The sequence below is a fragment of the Alosa alosa genome, chromosome 13 (assembly GCF_017589495.1).
Source record: "Alosa alosa isolate M-15738 ecotype Scorff River chromosome 13, AALO_Geno_1.1, whole genome shotgun sequence".
Taxonomy (NCBI): Eukaryota; Metazoa; Chordata; class Actinopteri; order Clupeiformes; family Clupeidae; genus Alosa; species Alosa alosa.
This window is the reverse complement of record NC_063201.1, coordinates 5,381,444-5,403,160: the sequence shown is the minus strand read 5'-3', so window position 1 is coordinate 5,403,160 and position 21,717 is coordinate 5,381,444. Positions and strand designations below refer to the sequence as shown.

At 44.9% G+C, this 21,717-nt stretch overlaps 1 protein-coding gene across 1 annotated transcript; it reads right to left on the bottom strand.

Moving 5' to 3' along the window:
* Positions 1-14,451: 14,451 nt before the first annotated feature.
* On the bottom strand, positions 14,452-15,706 carry LOC125305712 (interferon-inducible GTPase 5-like). Its single transcript, XM_048260627.1, is given in 2 exon segments — positions 14,452-15,310; positions 15,312-15,706. Coding segments are annotated over 2 exon segments (1,254 nt in total).
* Positions 15,707-21,717: the final 6,011 nt, after the last annotated feature.

Sequence of the window (21,717 nt, the reverse complement as noted above, 5' to 3'; positions counted from 1 at the left end):
CGTGTCCGCACGCTGCTTCCAGGCCACCGTGTACTGTATTACACCACTGCTGTATCTCTTTTCGGGACGGGGCTGCTGCTTGCAGACCCAGTCGTTGTACGGCCAAGGTAAGTGCCTTATTGTATTGTATTGTGTAGTATTGCATTGTGTTTTTCTGTGGTAGGCTATGGCGGCACACTACTGCAGGGAGTCTGTGGGGCCCGCGATGGCCCCAATGACGGGCATAGAGTGTCCCGCTTGCCTTGGGGCCGCCACCTCCTGGAGGATGTCGACAGCCCTTGCAGCGCAGCCTGTGACCTTCCTAGGGGAGGAATGGCTCCGCCGGGCTGACCAGGCATGTGGCCCGCGTCGTGACGAGCCAGGACAGGCGGCTCACCCGAGCCGACCATCCCACTCTCATAGGCATGGCCGTAAGCATACACACTGGCGTAAAACGACAACATGAGTCCCCTTCCAGGCATGATCAGGTGGAGGTCCCTGGACCTGCTAGCGCTCGGCTCCAGCTGCCGTGACCGAGGGTAATGGCGGAGTCGCTTCCAGATTCTCTCAGCTCTCCAGGCTCTGGCTGGGAGGATGGACAGGCTGGAGGGTCTTCAGGGCACGTCATCCCTTCTCTGCCCCTGGCCAGGAAGGTCTCTCCCCATCCAGGCCTGAGAGCCATGGTGCGGATGTTGATCTGGGTGATGTGGATGTGCTGTCGCTCCATGCCCCTCGTTCTACGATCGATGGCGAAGAGGGGACGGCCTCCTGGATGAGCTACATTCAGACATGGTGGAGCCAACTGATGAATCCACGGTGCCAGGGAGGTCCCCGTCGGCTCCTTGATGTCACGGGTGTTGAGTGCCTCCAAGATCCTGGGTTTTCAGGCCCCTATGCCAGACTTGGGGGCGTCTGGGAAGGCATCTCGCACAGCAGCCCACCACCCTGTATACCCGTGGCAGCGCCCCCAATTCAATCCAGGTTGCCGTCAGCTGGCAAAGGCTGCCTATCCGGCCGACTCAGGGCTAGGGGATATGCCACCCGGTCCGAGCAGTCCATTGCCGCCTGGACTTCCCTGGGGCCTGCCAATGCATCTCCCAATCCACGCTGCCCCGCGTAAGGAGGTGTGCCAAGGCGGACCGTCTCATCAGTCACTGCTTTGACGCATCAGCACGGGCAGCCCGTATGGGCAACGCCCTGGCTATCACTCTGGCGGCTCTGCGAGAAAAACGAAGAGCCGGGAGGACCATGATGCAAGGGCCCTGGTGGAAGCCTGACTGTCAGCCCACTCCCAGCTGGTGGCGTGATGTGGGGAGTGCTATGGCCTCTGCGGTGCTGTGCCGTAGACAGGTGTGGCTTGCCCAAACCTCTCCCTGATGCCATCAGGACAGACCTGTTAGGTCTCCCGTGGTGCCTGGGCATGTGTTCCATCCAGACTCCCCAGGGGTGCTGGACAGAGTGGAACAGGCTGGGCTTCTAGAGAAACTGGTCAGCGTGTGTGCCACAGGCGGGCTCCGGTTCCCCACAGGGCAGCATCAGGTAAGTATGGGGTGGCAGCCCCGCCCCAACACCCACAGGTAGTATCAACTATGCTGCCCCACGGGACCGGCTTTAGGTGCACCAGACCAGAGCTCAGCCCCAACTCCCTGGCCCAGAGGACAGCAAAGACCTCGACAGGGGCAGGGCAGAGGTGCAGGGCGGTGGCGGTCCTGCCTAGGGATCCGGGGCTGCCCGTCGATTGCCCTTCCCAGCTGTCCAGGACCTCCTGGGAAGGGATTGTGCCAGACTCTTGGGTTGTGGCTACGGTGACTCCACGGTCACCGCCTACAGTTGACGGCTGACCCCCTATGTTTTCAGGGGTCAAGATGACGTCTGTGATAGACTCCCTTTTAAATTCCGTGCTTGTCAAGGAGTTGCTTCTGAAAGGGGCCATCTCAGAAGTACCGCTGCACGCACGGCACACTGGGTTTTATTCCAAATATTTTACTGTGCCCAAAAAAGACGGAGGTTACCGGCCGGTCCTCGACCTCAGGCCCTTGAACCAGTACCTCAAGGTGCTGCCATTTCAAAATGGTCCCGCGTTGGAATAGTGATTAGTTCCATCCAGGAAGGGGAGTGGTTTATGTCTCTGGATCTAAAAGACGCGTACTTCCATGTCCCTATCTGCCCAGCACACAGGTCCTTCCTCCGCTTCGCCTTCCAAGGCAGGGTGTTCCAGTTTCAGGTCCTCCCATTTGGCCTTTCACTGGCCCCAGAATTTTTTACTCTCGTGGTGGCAGCCCGCTTAGCCCCCTGCAGGTCAGGGCCTAAAGATCCTACCGCACCTGGACGACTGGCTAATTTGTGCCCCATCTCAGGTGCAGGTGGTGCACGACACCAACATGGTTCTGACCCATATCCAGGCCCTGGGTTTTCACGGTCAACTGGAAAAAGAGCAACTTGCAGCCCGCCAGCAGGCGGATTTCCTTGGTGTCCTCCTCGACTCGGTCAGCATGACGGTGTCTCTCACTCCACGGAGGGTAGACAGCTTGACCGAGGCTCTGACAGGCTTTCGGCTGGGCAGACTGGTCACCGCCCACAAAGTCCAGAGGCTGTTGGGCTTAATGGCTTAATGGCAACCGCAGCTGCGGTACTGCCATTGGGCCTGCTGAAGGCACGCCCCCTGCAGTGTTGGTTCAATGCCTTTCAGCTCCACCCGAGAAACGACAGGCATGTGAAGTTGCAGGTGTCTCCTGCTTGCATCCGAGCCCTGGGGAGCTTCTGTCTCCGTGAACCTCACTGACGAAAGGAATGCATTCATAGCACAGAAATTTAATTATCACATGTTGTGCTGATTGTTTTATCAGACATGCCAATACCCATGGCCATGGTTTTGACAACGGATTTCATCCTATTCAAGCTACAGAGTCCTTGGAAAGAACTAGACCTGTTTTACTATAGTGGCATGGTGTTACAACATTACATGTTTATTGATAGGAACATTAACGGATCCTAACTTTACACCAAGGGCAGCTTGCTAGTTGCATAGGCCTATGTAATTTACTCTAGTTAACCATTGTTACATTTTTATATCTGCAATTAGTTTGGAAAGCGGTGAGTGTTGTGTCGGAGTTTTAGCCTTGGCCAGGATATAGGCTACTGTAAGTATGAATATCATATCATAAGTAGTAAGCATTTTCCATTAAAAGTGCTGAAAAAGAAGTCAAAACTCAACCAAAAAGAAGGCTCTTGAGGCAGAATTCCATGACAAACTATGATTTATCTTGTTGGTAAAACACCTACATTACAAACCAGAGGATTTTCCCTTTTTACAACCTATGGGGGCTCATCCTGGTAGGTTGGATTTTGTCCAGGCCCCTTCCTCAAGCCACACTCAAGGATGTTTCCAATATCTTAGTGGGAAAGGTCTTCGGATCCTGTGTCATATTTGGACATTTCCTGCACCTGTGCTCTGACATTGCATTAATTCAGCAGTAAGTGTCATATGTAAGGATATATGGATAATTGTGGTCATTTTTGCATGGTGTGAAATGTGAATTTTTAGATAATGATTGCTATGCTTTTTACTTTCTTATTTTTATATTGTGGTGTGCATTGATTGCTGTGTATTATTGTCTGACCGTAATTGCATGACTCGGGGCTACGCCCCTTCCCCCCCCTGCGCTGCAGGTAACAGCTGAACAATGGCCTAATAGCTGATTAAGTTTCCAGGTGTTAATGATTGCCGGCCTAGTAGTAACTTGGACATAAAGGGTGGACTGATCAGATGAAGGGTGTTCGGCCTGGCTTGCTGCTCTCTTTCCTCCGTTCGTTGCTGTGGATAGTCTGTTTGGAGTTCCTGGCTTAATCTGCGCCTGTGGTTGACTGGATTGCTGAGCTGCGCTGATCTACACTACGACTCCAGTTCCCGACGTTACGTTTTGGCGAATGGTTTGCCAGTCATCCCCGTTGGTTCCCTAAGGCGTGGAGGCCCAGTGTCTACAATCAACCAAGCTGCACCGGCGCAGTGACTGTGGGCTACGTTCAACTGGACTGGGAGTCAGATACTGTACGTCTGCTCCCAGTTTGATGGTGAGTGCCGCATTGGTTCAAGTTCAAGATCTACATCCTCGCTGCATGAATTCAACGATTATTGCAACACGTTAATTGAGAGTTATAGACTGCCGCCTGTGAATATATTATAGCCTGTGGGGGTAGTGTGGGGAATTATAGTGTGTTTAAATGCTTGATCGCTCTGTTTGGTGTTTGCTGTGATATTTTGCTGTGGAGATACTGGCGGCTTCTCTCTTGTGTGTATGTTGTGTGAGTGCGCGTGTGGGTTATAGGCAGAGTGCGAATTACCCCACCATAATTTGGGGGGTACTGCTCCTTCACTTCTTCTGACCATCATGATCCATTACCATATCAATCCCCACCGTGATCGCCAAGTGCAACATGTGTTGTGCAACACACATACAAGGTCTAAACATGCGACAAACTGGCTACAGAATATCTCATCGTTTTTATACTGTATATCCAAAAGAGAACTGTTTTGATCAACTCTGCCCTCTGCCCTCATCGTGTCGTCTCCCTGCGGTCTGCTCACGGCTTTTATCCTGTGCCTCTCCTGTCTGCTGGGTACCCCTTTACTTAACACATATGAACAGTGTATAAAACCTAACTGCACCTACACTTTTAATGTAATTGTTTGTAGATAGAAAATAGTTTCGTTAAGATATCAGGGTTCTCAGATGAAACTACATTTATCAAACTAAAAATAGGAAATAGAATGTAAAAACAAACAACAAATACAAATACTAGTACCCCCCCCCCCAAAAACTGATATTTCTGTCTCTTTGGGGGGTATTGGGTCTTCATTGGGGGGTATAGTACCCCCTGTAATTCGAACTATGGTTATAGGTGTGCCTTGGAGACGCTGCTGTGAACCGGACTGATAAAGAGGACTGTGTGGACTTGGTGTAGCGTCAGCTGTGTGTGTGTGCCTGTATTGGATGGAACGTGGACTGATTATTCGGATGGCCCATGCATGAATGAGTGTGTGAATGGTGTACACTTTTAACTGAAAGCTTGTAATAAATATATATATTTTTATACGGATTTGCTGTTGTGGTAGTTCTGTTCTGTTGCTCCCACCAAATTAAAAGAACCTGCAGTTCATTGAGTTCCCAGCTCTTTAATTAGGTGGCGTAGTCAGGTAAACAAGTGCTTACATAAGCACTAGTAAAACCTTTGAAACGTTCTCCTGCGACCTGCAAGGCCACGATCATCATGGAGAACTTGATGAACTTTTTTTTTTATGCATTTAGTCTCACACCTAACTTGTGCAGGAAACCACACCGCCTGTTTTCATCGTAACGTCGGACTACAATACAGATTATATAGTTATATTGATACTTTACTGCATGTCCTTGGTTGCCATTATTCATTCACTTATTGTGAAACCAACTCTGTACCTTCACTTATTGTGATGGGCATCTCCAAGCATGACCTGTCAATATCGGTATGCAGGCCCCAGGTGGGTAATTGGGAGAATTGCCGTTGGGCCGCTTCACTTTTGGGCAAGAAAAAAACATATTGACATTTGTCGCAGTCTATCTTCTCTTAAAGTAGGCTACTCGCGTTCCGCAGTCTATGACACCGCAGCCTCTGCATGGATTGTAGACTACCATGTGAGGGAGTTCTCCCCTCCCAAAAAGAGTTGGTTGGGTCGATTTAGCCCGTTATTTCCAAAAAGTTCTCAAATAGGCCTGCTGATAGCCGGTCGGGCCGGCCCTACCGGCGTCAGGGAGGATGGATGGTATGAAGAGGCCAGAAGGGCCTGAAAAGGCCAGGTAAAAAGAAAGGAAGGCATTGGAGCAGGATGTTGTCAAATCTGCCAAGCTTCCAGAATTTTTTTAAAGACAGACACTGGCAACTGGTAGGAGAGATGGCAATAATTAGCAACGTAATTATTGGGTAATATTGGACGTTGAATAGGTTGGACGTTACCGTTGCGGACGGCCACCAAGTGTCATCTGCCCCACATCTAGTTTTGTTGGTAAATGGGGAAACCCGCCTATTCGCAAGCAACTTATTCAATGAATTAAAATATTAGCCTTTTTGTATCATCCAACATTGCAATTCATAGACTTTGCAAAATTATGCAAATATTGATAACAAAACCCAATCTTGATCTGTGTGGCTATGCAGTAAAAAAAAATGGTAGCCTCTCGGCAGTAGATTGGCCAGTCCCTGATGATGATCCTGAAATTAGCGATGAGGAGGCTATGAGGGACAAGTAGAGAGGATAAAAGAGTAAACAATATGAATTGAAATTATTTAATGCAAGAAAGATCAATATATGACAGTAATATAGCATGAGCAGTAATATACATGATCAACCTATATGCCTTGTTTGCTCAGAATTGAGTGTAGTAGGCTAAAGGAGTAGCCTACATCACCAAACACCAATATAGCCTACCCATGCAGAAAAACGTGTAAACATTAGTTCAATATGCCTCTTTGTGGAATAGTGGAATACATTTCTTTATTTCTTTCTGTTTTTGTTAACTTATCAATCTATCCGTGGAATATTTTTTTAACTTCTCAGTTTAAGTAAATTTTATATATATATATATATATATATATATATATAAATAAATATAAATGCTTAATTTATCCAATTTCCACCACCATGGAAAAAGTGGGCTGGTCTTGGGCCTGAAACTCCTGGGCTGAAAAGTGGCCCCATTCCGGCCCTGTCGGTATGTAACATTTGCTCTTTCTAGCAGAATGAAGTCAACATTAGACTAAGTCTTGGTAATGTTTATACTCTCTAAGAACTGTGGCTGGTATGGAAACTTGGCAGTGAGTTCTGTAATGGAACAGTCGTATATAAATCAAACAAAGAACCTCTATCCATGTTTTTCTTAAAATTAAAATTCAGTGTATTTTTCAAGAGTAATTTCTCGCAAGAAATATGCTTGTTCTAAACATGTGGAGAATGCACCTCTACTATTTTACAATAACAGATCTATGATATATATACACATGCAGATTGTGTATACGGTATGGTCACACATTCACTTTCAAGACACAGATAAAAAAAAAAAAAAAAAAAAAAACCAACATTATACAATTGATTCCTGTCCCCAATATTTTTTTTCACTGTCTTTTTTTTTTTTTTTTTTAAGTAGCCTCAGACAGATAGAGAGGTAGGTGTCAGACACCAAACAGGACGAGGACCACAAAAGCGTCACGTTCAAAAGTTTATTTAAGGGTTGGGGGTTATGGGGTTTCAGGGTTCCGGGGTACGGGAGTTCAGAGTCTGCGTGTGTGTGTTCCCCCAGTAGCCGAACAGCGATGGCAGGAGCTGGATGATCCGGGAAGTCCTGGGGGAAACACACACACACACACAACACGAAGCAGCAGTACAGTCAAGGACTAGGCTGCATTAGTAGAAGAGGGACGGAAGGCAGGTCAAGATTACGGGGCTGGAGAACACAGAAGTAGTCGCGGCGGGTCCGGGATCACGAAGGAAAAGAGTCAGAGGCGTTTTCCAAAACAGGCAGGTAACTGGTGCTGGTTGCAGACGATCTGACAAGTGTGGACTGAAAAGCAAGGCTTTATATACAGGGCATGATGAGTGGTGAATGCAGTGCAGCTGGTAGGTAACGAGGGTGAGGCAGAGCAGAGCAGGAACAGGTGGAGGTCATCAGACTTCAATCAGCGTGTGTTACCAGGCAGAGAGAGAGCTCATGACAGGTAGGTAGGTATGATTCATCCATGGCTTTGATTTATGCTGCACCTGAACTTGACTTCACAGCTGTGCCTTTTCCAGAACAGGTTTGGCATCATTCTCCATCTCCTTGAGGGCTTTGTTGAGCATAAAGTGCATGACGGCCACAAAAATTGCTCCTGCAGGTGCAGCACCCAAAAAAATGACCTAGCTCAGCAGGCTCTTCACAGTCATGAGTCCGACCATTGAAGGCGTTCTGAAAAAAGACATTACCACCCCAGGTGTGACTCCGTCTTTAAACCTTGATTTTATTTCACCTTTCAAATCCTTCCAGTTCATTTGCACTCTTGTTGCAAGCTTCTTTAAAGACCTGTCTTCAAGCCCAAAGGATTTGAAAGCGATGTCGAGAAATCCTGTGACTATCCCGTAGTCACATGCCATTGTTAGACCTGGAACAGGAACTGCAGATGCAACACCTGAGGCCAAAGCTGTGAGCCAGACCATTCCCTGAAAAATCTTCATCTTCCTCTCTAACACCTTAACCCTTAAAGGTGTAGGTTTTTGAACATTCTAAGTTCCGCAACAATTAAAGGTTCTAAAATTCTATGTTGAATTCAATGAACCCAGATATTCTTTAGAATGTTAAGTCAAAGTCAAAGTCAAAGTCAGCTTTATTGTCAATTTCTTCACATGTTCCAGACATACAAAGAGATCGAAATTACGCTTCTCACTATCCCACGGTGAAGACAAGACATATTTGACCAATTTTAAGTCCACAGACAAACATAACATTCAAGTAAACAAAAAGTAAGTAAATAAGTAAATAAGAGGGCACATATAATAATAATGAAAAATAAGAGCAGCAAAATTTTGTTGAAATTGTGCATAGACAGTCAATAAAATACTAGTGCAAATACTGTAAAATACTATAAAATACTGTTTGACCTAAGTAATAAAGAAAGTGGCATAGTGGTGCAAGTTATGTAAGAGCAGCAGAAGTGTTGTGTTTTCAGGACAACAACACCAAGTTGTAAAGTGTACAAGTGTGCAAGTGTTCAAGTGTGCAGGTGGAGAGTGCAGGCGGCCATTGTGGGTCCAATGTCCAGGATGTTATGTAGCTGAGGGTGGAGGGGGAGAGGAGGGAGAGAGTTCAGCATCCTTACAGCTTGGTGTATGAAGCTGTTAGTGAGTCTGGTAAAGGGAGCCGCAGGCTTCTGTACCTCTTCCCAGAGGGCAGTAGATCAAACAGATTGTGAGCGGGTGACTTGCATCACTCACAATTTTGGTCGCCTTGGCGGGTGAGGTGGGTGGTGTAAATGTCCTTCAGGGAGGGGAGTGAAGCACCACGATCCTTCCAGCTGTGTTCACTATGCGCCTGCAGGGCTTTCCTGTTGTATTCAGTGCAGCTTCCCCCCCCACACAGCCATACAGCTGGAGAGGATGCTCAATGGTGCCTCGGTAGAATGTGGTCATGATGGCTGGTGGAGCACTTGCTCGCCTGAGTTTTCGCGAGGGAAGTACAGGCGCTGAGCTCTCTTCGCCAGTGATGCAGTGTTGGTGGTCCAGGAGAGGTCTTCACTGATGTGCACCCCCAGGAATTTGGTGCTGCTCGCTTCTTCCACCACAGCACCGCCGATGGTCAGTGGCAGGTGTTGGGTGTGACCTCTCCGAAGTCAACAACAATCTCTTTGGTCTTGCTGGACGCTCAGCAGGAGGTTGTTGTCCCTGCACCACGCGGGTCAGATGGTCGACCTCCAACCTGTATTGAGTCTCGTCGCTCTTTGGTGATGAGACCCACCAGAGTTGTGTCGCCAGCAAATTTCACTCATGTGATTGTTGCTGTAGGTTGCAGTGCAGTCATGCGCCAGCAGGGTGAAGAGCAGCGGACTGAGCACGCAGGCCTTGGGGGCCCCTGTGCTCAGTGTGATGCTGCTTGAGGTATTGTTGCCAACACGTACTACTTGGGGCCTCTGACAGAGGAAGTCCAGTAGCCAGTTGCAGAGGTAGGTACTGAGTCCCAGTTTGTCAAGTTTGCAGATGAGTTGTTGTGGTATTATGGTGTTGAATGCAGAACTGAAGTCTATAAACAGCAATCTCACATATGAGTCTTTTTTTCCAGGTGGGTGAGGGCTGGGTGGAGGGCAGAGCAGATTGCATCCTCTGTAGACCGCTTTGGCTCGGGTATGCAAACTGGAAGGGGTCCAGGGTGGGGGAGAATGGCTTTGATATGTGACATGACAAGCCGCCAAAGCACTTCATGATGATGGGTGTCAGTGCCACAGGGCGTAGTCATTGAAGCAGGATGGAGCAGTTTTCTTCGGCACAGGTATGATGGTGGCAGCTTTGAAACATGATGGGACGATGGCTTGCTTCAGGAAGTGTTAAAGATGTCTGTGAAGACATCCTTAAGCTCCCCGCGCAGTCCTTCAGCACGACCTGGGATGTTGTCTGACCTGTTGCCTTACGGTGTTGATAGCAGCAAGTGTCCTCTTCACGCTGTCGGCAGAGAGGCACAGGGGCTGCTCATGTAGAGGGGATGGGTCTTCTGTGGGCAGGTGCTGTTTTGTGCTTCAAAGCCGCAGCAAAGAAGCGTTCAGGTTGTTGAGCAGAGGGATGTTGCTCACAGCTCTGTGGCGCGGGCTTGTAGTCCGCGGGAGGGCCTGAATGCCCTGCCATAGGCTTTGTGAGTTCCTGCTGTCTTTGAAGTGGGTGGTTATCTTGTGAGTGTATTCCTTTTTTGCTTCCTTGATGCCACGGGACAGGTTGGCTCTCGCTGTTTTCATGCCAGCTTCATCCCCAGCTCTGTAGGCTTTGTCTCTGGCCCTCAGCAGCCTGAGGACATCCCCTGTCAGCCATGGCTTCCAGTTAGCCCGAAAGTGATGATGTCTTTTGTGTGGGTCACATCATCGATGCACTTGGTGATGTAAGAGGTTACAGTGTCTGTATACTCCTCTATGTCTGTCCGGTTGTTGTAAGTGGCTGCCTGCTTGAACATTTCCCAGTCTGTTGTGTCAAAGCAGTCTTGAAGAGCATCGGAGGCTCCCTCAGGCCACACTTTTACCTGCTTACGAACCGTTTGTTCGCTTACCCTTTGTCTGTATGCGGGCATTAGCATAACAGTGATATGGTCTGAAAGTCCAATGTGGGGAGGGGGGTGGCTTTGTATGCTCCTTTTTTGTGTGTAGTGTAGGCCAGGTCCAGGATGTTATCTCCTCTTGTTGGAAAATCAACATGCTGGTGTAGCTTTGGAAGTACAGTTTTAGATCAGCATGGTTAAAATCTCCAGTGAAGATGGTGAAACCGCCTGGGTGTGCTCGCCTGTTGTTCACTGACAGCCTGGTACAGTTCACTAAGAGCCGCTGGGTTCTTATCGCTGTTGTTGTTGTTGGCGGGATGTATACCGCGCACTAGCAGAATCGCAGTAATTTCCCCTTGGCAGGTAAAAAGGTCGGCACTTTATGATCATAAACTCCTGCCAGTGGTGAGCAGTGTTTGCATACTACTACAGTGTCCTGGCACCATTCGCCACGGATGTAAAACACAGATTCCTCCTCCTCGCGGATTTACCTCCCTTTACAATGGCCCTGTCTGCTCGATAGCATGCTAGCTGCTCCAGTTGTACAGCAGAGTCCGGAATGCTGTCATTTAACCAAGTCTCAGTGAAGACGAAAGCACACAGCAGTTACTTACTGTGCGGTTCGTTGATCTCAGCAGTCGTATGTGATCCATTTTGTTGTCCAGTGATCGTGACATTTGCCAGGAGAATGGATGGTATGGCTGGGCGAAGTTGGCTGGCCGCTAGCCTGGCCCGGATCGCCTCAGCCCTTTGCCCCTCTTCTGCTTCCTCGCACACCGCCCGGACGCCCGGGAGGAGTAGCAGGCGAAGTCCGTGTTGTTGCAGGCCGGAGTAGTCCGAGTTCCTTTAGCCGCCTCTGTTGCAAAGTCCAGAACGCTGCAAAACTTGCTTTTGCAGATGTCGATTAAAACTGCCTGCTGTAACTTGTAGTAACGACGTAGTAAGACAAGACTTAACGATTTCCAGGGTTCCAACACCTTTCAAGTTCACCTTACACTCCTCTCTGATCTTAGACAGCAACTCCTCTTTGAAGTGTTTCTTTTTGCTTTCAGCATTGACGTCATTGTCAATCTTCGAGCGAATTTAATAAAACAGTTTTTTCTTCTTCCTTATCGCTTTGGCTAGCTTTGTCATTTTCTTTGAATCTCTCAGAACTGAGGATGATGAAGAAGTCGTAACGTTTAAACTTTACGTCTTTTAGATATGTCCTCGCCCTAAAATTCAGAGTGCCAACACCTGGCAGATCCCAAATGGTGACATTCAGGGATGTGTGTTGGAGAAGCTTCCTGATGAAATAATGTGCTGTGTATGTAGGGGAGGGGGCAGTGTACTGCAAGTATGGTGAGGGGACTTACTATTTCAAGCAGAGTACTGTATGTATGATGTATGTGAGTGATGAAGATGTGTGTGAAACCTAAGCTAGAACACTTGAAACCTAAGCTAGCCCAGCTAAAATTGTATCGGTAATTCCGATTTGATTGCTAGACATTTAAAACCAGTCAGGACACCCGATCTATAGATCAACCATAGAGTTTATTTAATGTATGAAATTTAGACAATTTAATATAATAATGTGCTTGTTAAAAGAACTGTAAGCTCCGGTTGCCGTTAGCCGCCGACTCACGGTACCGATCCACTTGCACGACACTTCTTTTTGTCGTGTCGCATTCCACTCTAGTCCTATGGGTGGCGTCGTTTACTTTTAACGCCACCAAAAGCATCCGGGGAAGGCAGCTGCATTTGAAATAATGTAAGCGCGACTAAGAAGCTGGCCGAGGCCCATCTTTATGCAAATGATTCCGTTGAACGCGAGGCGACTCTCCAATGAAAGGACGAGGTTGTAGGTCCTTTGTTCTACCACAACGGTGCCTGTGAAACTTTGGTTCCGCTTACAAGACAAATAATGTTTAACGATCTCTTCCACGACCACCTAGTAGTCCATAAAACAAACGAAACTAGGATTTGGATGAATATATTGACTGCTGGTGTTTCTGGTGAGGATTTGAGATTGCATTGAGTAGTTTAAATAAAACAAGATTTCCAAATGGCTTGCATAGTTTGTTTAGGCTATTAATGTGTTGTATACTGTTAAGTACATGCCTAAAATTGTGGTCCATTTGTGGAAAAACACTTATAATAACGTTAAAGCGAACTGAGTATGAGCTGGTAACTGACATTTTAAACAAAACGCCCACACACCACTGAACGTGGGGAGGCAGCGACATCTATGCGACCGCGACAAAATGAAGTGTCGAGGCAAGTGGATCGGTATTAGTCATGGCGCCCACGGAAGCCATAGCAAACAAGCTATCGTGGACAGATTTAATAACGCTGTTCATTGTCATGCAGCCTGGCTGCAATGACATTTATTAGACTGCTCCTACAGCAATATGCTGCTGTTGTCATTCAAACTCGGAAATTAGTTATATTTAGTATTTATGTGTTATTGTTATGATAGAGATTGAAATTAATAAGAAATCTGTACAATTTTGTGCAGACTGGTTTTTGTTGTACCCCGAACAAACCCCGTTGCCTTGCCCTGGAACTCTTGGATACCTTCTGGATTCCCCTCATCGTCCTGGATTTGGATTCACCATCGTCACCATCTACATCAACTTGCCCCTTCCTTTTGGACTGCCTGTTAGGCTACACACCCCCTTACCCTTGTGATTGTGGTAGGATCTGGACATTACACTTTGCACAAGTTGGACTGAACCATTTCCCCTTTTCATTTATTTTATTTTCTTTATTATTTTCTTGAGTGCACTCACATTTTGTTTTGGGTTGGGTTTTATTTTGGTTTAATTTATAGTATATAATAATATTGGATAATAAATATAAGACAAGATATTAGGTAATGTAGTATAAGGTTAGGTTAATATATTAATAGTATTTTAAAAAGGAAAATACAATTAGACTTAGGTATTAAATAGAACAAAAAATATAAAGTAGTACATGGATATATAAATACAATAAATAGAATATTAGAATAGAACATATAAAATAGCATAATAGAATAGTAAACAGATATAACATAATACATCTCTTTTAATATTGATCTTGGAATAATTTAAACTGAATTGAATGACTTTGACCTGTGAAATAAAATATATCTTTTTATTATAAACTTTATCCACGAGTGTGTGTGTTGTCTTTGGGGCGAATACTAGAATCTGGTCTAGAAAAAACCTACACCAATCTCCACTGAACCTAGATATTAGACTATAGACTGTCCCTGCACAAGTATAGGCCATTACCCTGTCGTGCAGGTTACACAAGCATGTCTGAAGACTCCTCACATTACTTCTACAATTCAATAAGATTCAGTAAACAGAGATATACAGTAGTTGACAGTTCTATCCTGAATAGGTTGCACAGCAATGAGTATAACTATTGGAGATACAAATTGTAGTCTCTGGAAACAGAAAGCAGTTTTTTGTGTTGGTCCCTGTCCACTATCCGGCAAATGTGGGGAAGATCTCAGATCCTGCAGATGAAAGAAGGCAGAGGCACAAAGCTTACTCCTTGACAGCAAGACGGGGACCAACTGGTGGCGGTGCGGTGGTGGAAGGACGCCAGAGTCGGCGTGCTGAAAGCAGCAACTTTAAAGACGAGCATGAGCCACTTGGGTAGTGGTAATGAATAACTGGACGTAAACCATGAATCTTCCTCGTAGCTATTATTTCTCCTCTGGCTCCTTGGTGTTGTCATTAGTGTCATCCTCTTTGTCTTGCTCTGCTCCTTCGAGACCTGCACTCATCAGCACTAATTTGGCATCTTCTGACATTTCCTTAAGGCCCTTGTTCAGTAAATGGAAGACTGTGGCAAAGGAAACTCCTTCTGCAACCAGGGCACCTGCAACAGGTACCATGCTAAGGATGTACTCGATGGTCATCGCCGTGCCCACAGGGACCGAGGTGAAGAACTTAATCACAACTTTCCTGTTGACTCCTGTGAAGCGTGACTTAATGGGCATCTTGAGCTCTTTGACGGACTTGCTCACTCTTTCCCCCAGGTTTCTGAGTGACCGGTCATCCAAGCCCAAAGCTTCGAAGCACCTTTGGAAGAAGGATATCATTATGCCAAGGTCACATGCGAATGACAGGCCCGGTATTGGAGCCATGGCAATGACGCTGGAGCCAAATGCTGTAAGCCAGATGAGTCTCTGCAGGACCTTCACCTTTTTATCAACCAAAGCCATTGAGCAAACAGGAAGGGACTGGATCAGTGCCAGCCTCTTGTGATTTGGAAGCTCCTTCTCCAGGGTGTCGATCAGTAGTTGGAAATCATAATTGCCAAGGTCATTGGAAGACACCAGGAACACTTTAAGGGACCCTACTTTTTTCAGATTCTTTGTGCAGTCTTCTCTGATTTTGTTGAGAACCTCCTCTTTGTTGAAGTTCTTTTTCTTCATCTCTGAGCGGATGTCGTTGTCGATCTTTGAGCGCACAAAATAGAACCGTCTTTTCTTGCTCCTGATCTCTTTGGCCAGCATGATGTCGTTCTCCTTAAATCGCTCAGAGGTGATGATGAAGAGAGGTTTTAAATTTGACATCCTTGAGGTACTGCTTCGCCTTAAACTTTGGGCTTCCGATTCCTGGCAGGTCCCAGATCTGTACGTTGGGCATAGTAGGATGAGGATACTTAAGGGGCTCCATGGTTGTCTCTGTCACCCCAGTTGCAGCTGAATCCTCGTCATCCTGCACCCCCCTTATCACGTTGACGTAGGAAGATTTCCCAGCACCTGTGTTGCCTGTTATGGCGATATTCAGGATGAGATTTTCTAGCTGGTCGAGCTTCTCCTTCACCTTGGAGTTTGCTGCTTCCTTAGAGTTTTTCTGGAAATTCTCAAAGATTTCCTTAAAATATTCATCTTCGGTGTCGATGCTTGGAGTGTCAGTGTCAGGCTCTGGGTTTTTGTAGATGTGAGTCATATCTTGTATCTATGAGGAAAAGGAATGTGTTGACATTTTGTTCTTGAGAAGAATTATAGTACTTAAATAAAAGGTTCCAGTGAATGTGAACAATTCAGCTCTGGGTGATTTTCCCTGGTGATTTGTTTGTGACTTCCCTGTTGATGAAGCCTTCAAAGCTCATTCCAGAAGCATCCTGGTATATATATGTATTTATTTTAACTCTGATACTTTAACATTCAATAACAGATCATGTGTTATATCAACTTGTATTTCACGTTTAGTACTGTATTCAGAATCATGACAAAGTTGAAATCACAAATTATACAATTCTTCTGATAGCACTGTAATGACATCTCAAATACTTGTATCTGTGTTGTTTAATGTACAATTACACTCCTTCACATTCTTATTTTTATGGAATCTCTTTTAACTGCCTTACATTTTTCAAGATGGAAGTTACACTTTTCAGAGCTTTCAGAGTGCTATTTTCTATCACAGTAAGTATCTCCACAACTTACCATTATTGCAGAGAAGATGCAGGAGCTACACCAGCACTGACCGAAAAACAAGTGCTTGGCTTCCTTCATATTCTTACAAATAGAACATGGGTGTGGCTTTAAATATGGTGGGAATAATAAATCTGGGTCTGTTTAGACAACCCATGCCACCTTTCTGGTTGATGTTAGTCAACATGTGTAAAGGTTAATGTTGTTAGAAGTAATTGCATATCTATTTATTGTTCTTATACAGATTCATGAACATTATTAATTTAATCTGAGAATTTATTTATTTATTTATTTATTTATTTATTTATTTATTTAATAATTTTCATTTAACTAAGTTCACTTACAATGTATCTTGCATATGCCTTTTCTCTGCTATATTGCTTATGTTTATGTTATGTTTATATTCTGAAAAAAATATTTGCCAATTAATTCTAATTCTTTTCTAAACATTGTTTAGGGACTTCTACCTTTTCTGAGATTTTTTTTAAATGAACAAAATGGCTTCAACTCATGCTGATGCTACATTGACTGTGACGAGTACTTGGCCTGCTCATCTGCATCTTTAATTACAGTGCATGAAAATGCACTGTTCTGTTATCCGAAGTCTTCTTCGTCTTCTTAGTCTTCGTCTTCTTCTTCGTCCCAAATTTCTGCGTCTAATTCAGCTTTAACCGTTTAACGTAGAAACTTCGTTCAAACTTTGTAATGTAGGTCTTGAAAAGGACACGCGGGGAATGTATTTTTCACTTTTGTAAACTTTATACTTTTTGAGATATTAATAAAAAACAAGCTTATTTTTCCCCATAGACTTTGTATTAGCACTATGACATCACAATGGACTAATTAACTTGATTTGCATCTGTATCAACTTCCAGCTGCTCACTGACCCATCAAAGGGCCAGTTAAACTGATTGCACCTGTATCAACTGCTTTCTGCTTAACTAGGCCAACTCTCTCTGTGTCTCTCCATTCTACAAGGATATAAGGCACATTCCATCCAACTTTCTATCCATTCATCCTCTTCAAACCCTTCACTCATCTACCCATTAAACCATCCCATCAACATCCATTAAACAATCTTCTTTAAACATACAATCTGGCTCTACAGATCCTGTTCAACTATTTCCTCTGCCCACAACGGTTTCAAAATAAATGTCCTCACTACAATAATTCACTATTAAATAATTTAACTATTTAAACTACTCAACTATTTAACTGTTCAGCCATGTCAGTTGTTATCAACTATGACTATTGCCAACTGTTATCAAAAAATGCAAAACAAACTTTATGTTAATATACAGTATGTTTATATTTCTCGAAATTACATTTTCTAGTTATTCTTCCCACCAAATTTCTGTGTCTAATTCAGCTTTGTAACGTAGGTCTTGAAAAGTTTTTTGAAGATGGAGAGGGATGTCCCTGCTCTAGTAGGAACTGGTAGCGCGTTCTACCAACGAGGAACAACAGATGAAAAAAGTTTGGATTGACCTGAGCGTACTGGTGGCAGAGCTAGACGATGTTTGTCTGAAGAGCGCAACGGTCGGGGGGTAGCATATATGCCCGTATGAGGGCATTCGAGTAGGTGGGAGCAGTAGGTTTAGCTGGGAGGACCAGCAGTTTGGTTTTTGAGAGGTTTAGCTGGAGGTGGTGTGCCTTCATCCATGTAGATATGTCTGAGAGGCAATCCGAGGTCCGTGCCGAGACCAAGGGGTCATCAGGTGGAAAAAAAAGATAAAGCTGTGTGTCCTCTGTATAGCAGTTGTATGAGAAGGTGTGCGAATGGATAATCTGTCCCAATGAAGTGTTGTGGATAGCAAAGAGAAGGGGGCCCAGTACTGAGCCCTGGGGGACCCCTGTGGTGGGATGGTGAGGTGCGGACAGCTGCCCAAGCCATGATGCGTTAAACGAGCATCCTGTGAGGTAGGATTCAAACTGATATGGACTGGGTAATATGTTAGGAACAAAAGGATGCCACTTCGTTATTTGGGAATGAAAATGATCAATCCACAGAGGACTGAATTAAAAGACCCCCTGAAAATCTAAGTGGAAAAAATGACGTGGCAAGCTAGTCCATTTTGCTTGAATTTCAGCGCAGCAACTCATGATGGTACTCAGTAGTTCGTATGGCCCCAACATGCTTGATGGCATCGGGGCATGCTTCTAATGAAACGGTGGATGGTGTCCTGTGGGATCTGCTCCCAGATGTGGACATGGCCATCACTGAGCTCTTTGACAGTCTGTGGTGCAACCTGGCGGTGTTGGATGGACCAAAATATAATGTCCCAGAGGTGTTCAATCGGATTTAAGTCAGGGGAGTGTGGGGGGACAGTCAATGGTATCAATGCCTTCTGCCACATTCTGGAGGAGTTGGACTACCTGTGCAACGTTTGTAGGCTCCAGGTACTGGCTTATGCTACCAGTAGTGACACTTACCCTAGCCAAATGTAAAACTAGTGAAAAACCAGTCAAGGACTATAAAGATGGAAGATCATTTGCCACCACCTCTAAAACCATTCCTGTTTTTACAGACCTATCTCCCTTCTTCCTTTCTTGTCAAAGTTTTTGGAGAAAGTGGTCTTCAAGTAAGTCTTGGACTTACTATATCAGAACAACCTGCTAGACCCTATGCAGTCTGTTTTCAAGAGTCATTCTACTGAAACTGCTTTTCTGTCTGTGACCGAAGCATTGAGAGTAGCTAAGTCCTCAACTAAGTTGCTAAGTCATTAGTATTCATTCTACTAGACTTATCTGCAGCCTTCGATATTGTTAACCATGACATTCTCCTTTCTACACAATCTGAACTGGGATGTCTAGGAAAGCCCTTGACTGGTTTAAATCCTATCTTAAAGGGCACATGACCTCACCACAGGTGTGCCTCAGGGATCAGTATTAGGGCCCCTACTTTTCTCTATTTACACACTTCCTTGGGTGAGACCATTCGCTCCCATCAATTTGATTATCACTGCTATGTGGACGATACTCAACTTTACCTGTCTTCAGCTTTTGGTGTTTCCACCACAAAGCACACCCAAGGACTGGGCGCTGAATGCACTAGCAAGTGTCCTAAAAGTGCTGGTTCACTGACTAGCATGAGCCCTAATGTGTCAGGAGGGAGCTAAACCCATAAGGTATTAAGTATTTAAATTAGCTTCATTAACAAGCATAATAATTTTATGGGATGCAAAATGTTAAACTACAATAAAACAAAATAGACCTTTTCAAACAATCACTATAAGCCTTAAAAGAAACTTTAGCATATGGGAATTAGACCCACCCACCTCAATTGAATTAGGCTAACAGTAGGATGTGTTGGACTGGGTTATGTACTAATTTATCTAACTATGACTGGGTGTATGTACTAATTTATCTAACTCTAGGATAGAATACAAAATAGCTAATTTCCCAAAAGGCAGCATATGTTAGCCTGACGAGCCAGACTCACATTAAAATGTAGGGTCTGGACACTCACCGTTCGCAGTGCTCAGCGCGAGGGGCGGGATAATCGGTTGTCTTTCAAATTCCCTCTGTACGCAATAGGACAGCGCTATGAGTCCCATGCGTTTTCCCACCAGCGGAGCTAGTTGGCTAGTTCAAACTTGCTGTCACACTGTTCACCAACAGCAGCATCCATCTTCTTTGTTTTCAAGTAGCAGGGAATTCAAGCCAAACCGTTGCAACTCTGCTATCAATCATTATATTAAGCCCGCCTACCGACTCTATACACGATTTGATTGGCCTGATAGAAGTTTAATTTTTCGAGCTCACAAGCCAACGGAGAGTTGCTAGACTAGCCCTGGCTAGGGTGTGTCTAGATTTCTAGGCTAAGCATATGTTTCTTTAAGAGACTTGACAGTCTCCATGCATCCATGGGTTTTAGCCTCCTTGCTAGCATGCCAGCCTCTAGGGGGCAAATTAGAAGGATTGAGCCCAGACAAGTGCAGGGTTTAGTCACACAGTCGAAACTTCACACATAGCCTAAACGCACCCCAATTTTTGACTCAGTGTCAGAATGTATGGCTACTTCCTTAAAATCCAACATGTTTGCCATTTTAATTATGCATGATTGCCTCATTATGTATTTTATAATGCTGAAAGATGGCTATAGACATGTTATATTATGTGTTAAAAGCAGCATAGCATTATAAATGTATAAAAAGGGCATATTTTGGTGGCCATATTTGAAGTGAAGATAGGGGCCACTAGGGGGCGCTATGTGTTGGGGTCCATTTTAATTTTTGATCACTAGGGGTAGTACTATACCTGTACCAAGTTTGGTGCTTTCTGCGAAAACGATTCAGGTAAAAATCTGGCCTTAGCCGCTGTACTAATAAGGAGTAATTGACTGTTTTTTTTTTGCATATCCTTAGAGATGATTTCGAGGTGAGATCTATCCTTTTTCCTTATTTTTGTGCTTGCGGAGTTTCAAAGACTGTCTTGACACACCCTCGGATTTATGGATTATTATTGCCGTGGATTATTTTAATTTTTGGACTGATTGACATTGAAAATACAGAGTTTTTTTACAGGAGGCTGTAAGATGTACTAAGGCAGTGTCGCAGGCAAAACAAGGGCAGTGGGTGAACTGGGAAGGGGTGGAAAAAAGACGGATTAAATGGAAAGATCTATGGGGCATGGAAGCTGGTAAGATCAGGTTTATGTTAGGTGCTACATATGATGTGCTCCCATCTCCCAAGAATTTAAGTCAATGGTTAGGTGAGGATGATAAATGCATACTTTGCTCGTGTGTGGGCAGTCTCCACCATATCCTATCGGGGTGCAAAGTAAGTCTCACCCAGGGGCGGTATACGTGGCGTCATAACCAGGTATTGAAATGTGTGGCAGCGGCAATAGAGGATGAAAGGAGAGAAGTCAATTCATTAGCAGCTAATAAAGGGGTAAAATGGTGGCAGCATGGAGGGGAGTGTCTCCAGGACGCTGGTTTCACTGTTAAGCCTTCATGAGGCGTCGTGGGCCTAACTTAACGAAACATCGGTGAATGAGGGTGCCCACTTGATAACCCCAATGACATGCCGCATACTATATACTGCTGTTGGATGGGCCATTTGTATTGCGTTTGTGACCATTTGTTGGCGGATTTGTGGGTAGTGTGCTTTTTAAAGTTAAACTTGAGCAGGGGCTTCTGAATGTGTTTTTACCTTAGATTTTAGCACAATAGATTTTAACATCTAATCCTATGTATTAATGTAATTTTCTCATCAATCTACACACAATGCTCCAACACTCTAAATTTCTAAAAAATAAAAGACAAATATTCAATTTATTCAGACCCTTTGCTATGACGCTAACAATTGAGCTCTGGTGCATCCTACTTCTATCAATGGTCCTTGAGATGCACTTGATTGGAGTCTACCTGTGCCTAAATAAATTCACGGGACATTATTAGGAGAGGCACACATCTATTTATATAATGTCTCACATTTGATGGTGTACGTCAGAGTTAGGTAGTTAAGGTAATTAAGGTACCTTTTAACAAAACAAATACATAAAGGCACATAAGACAGA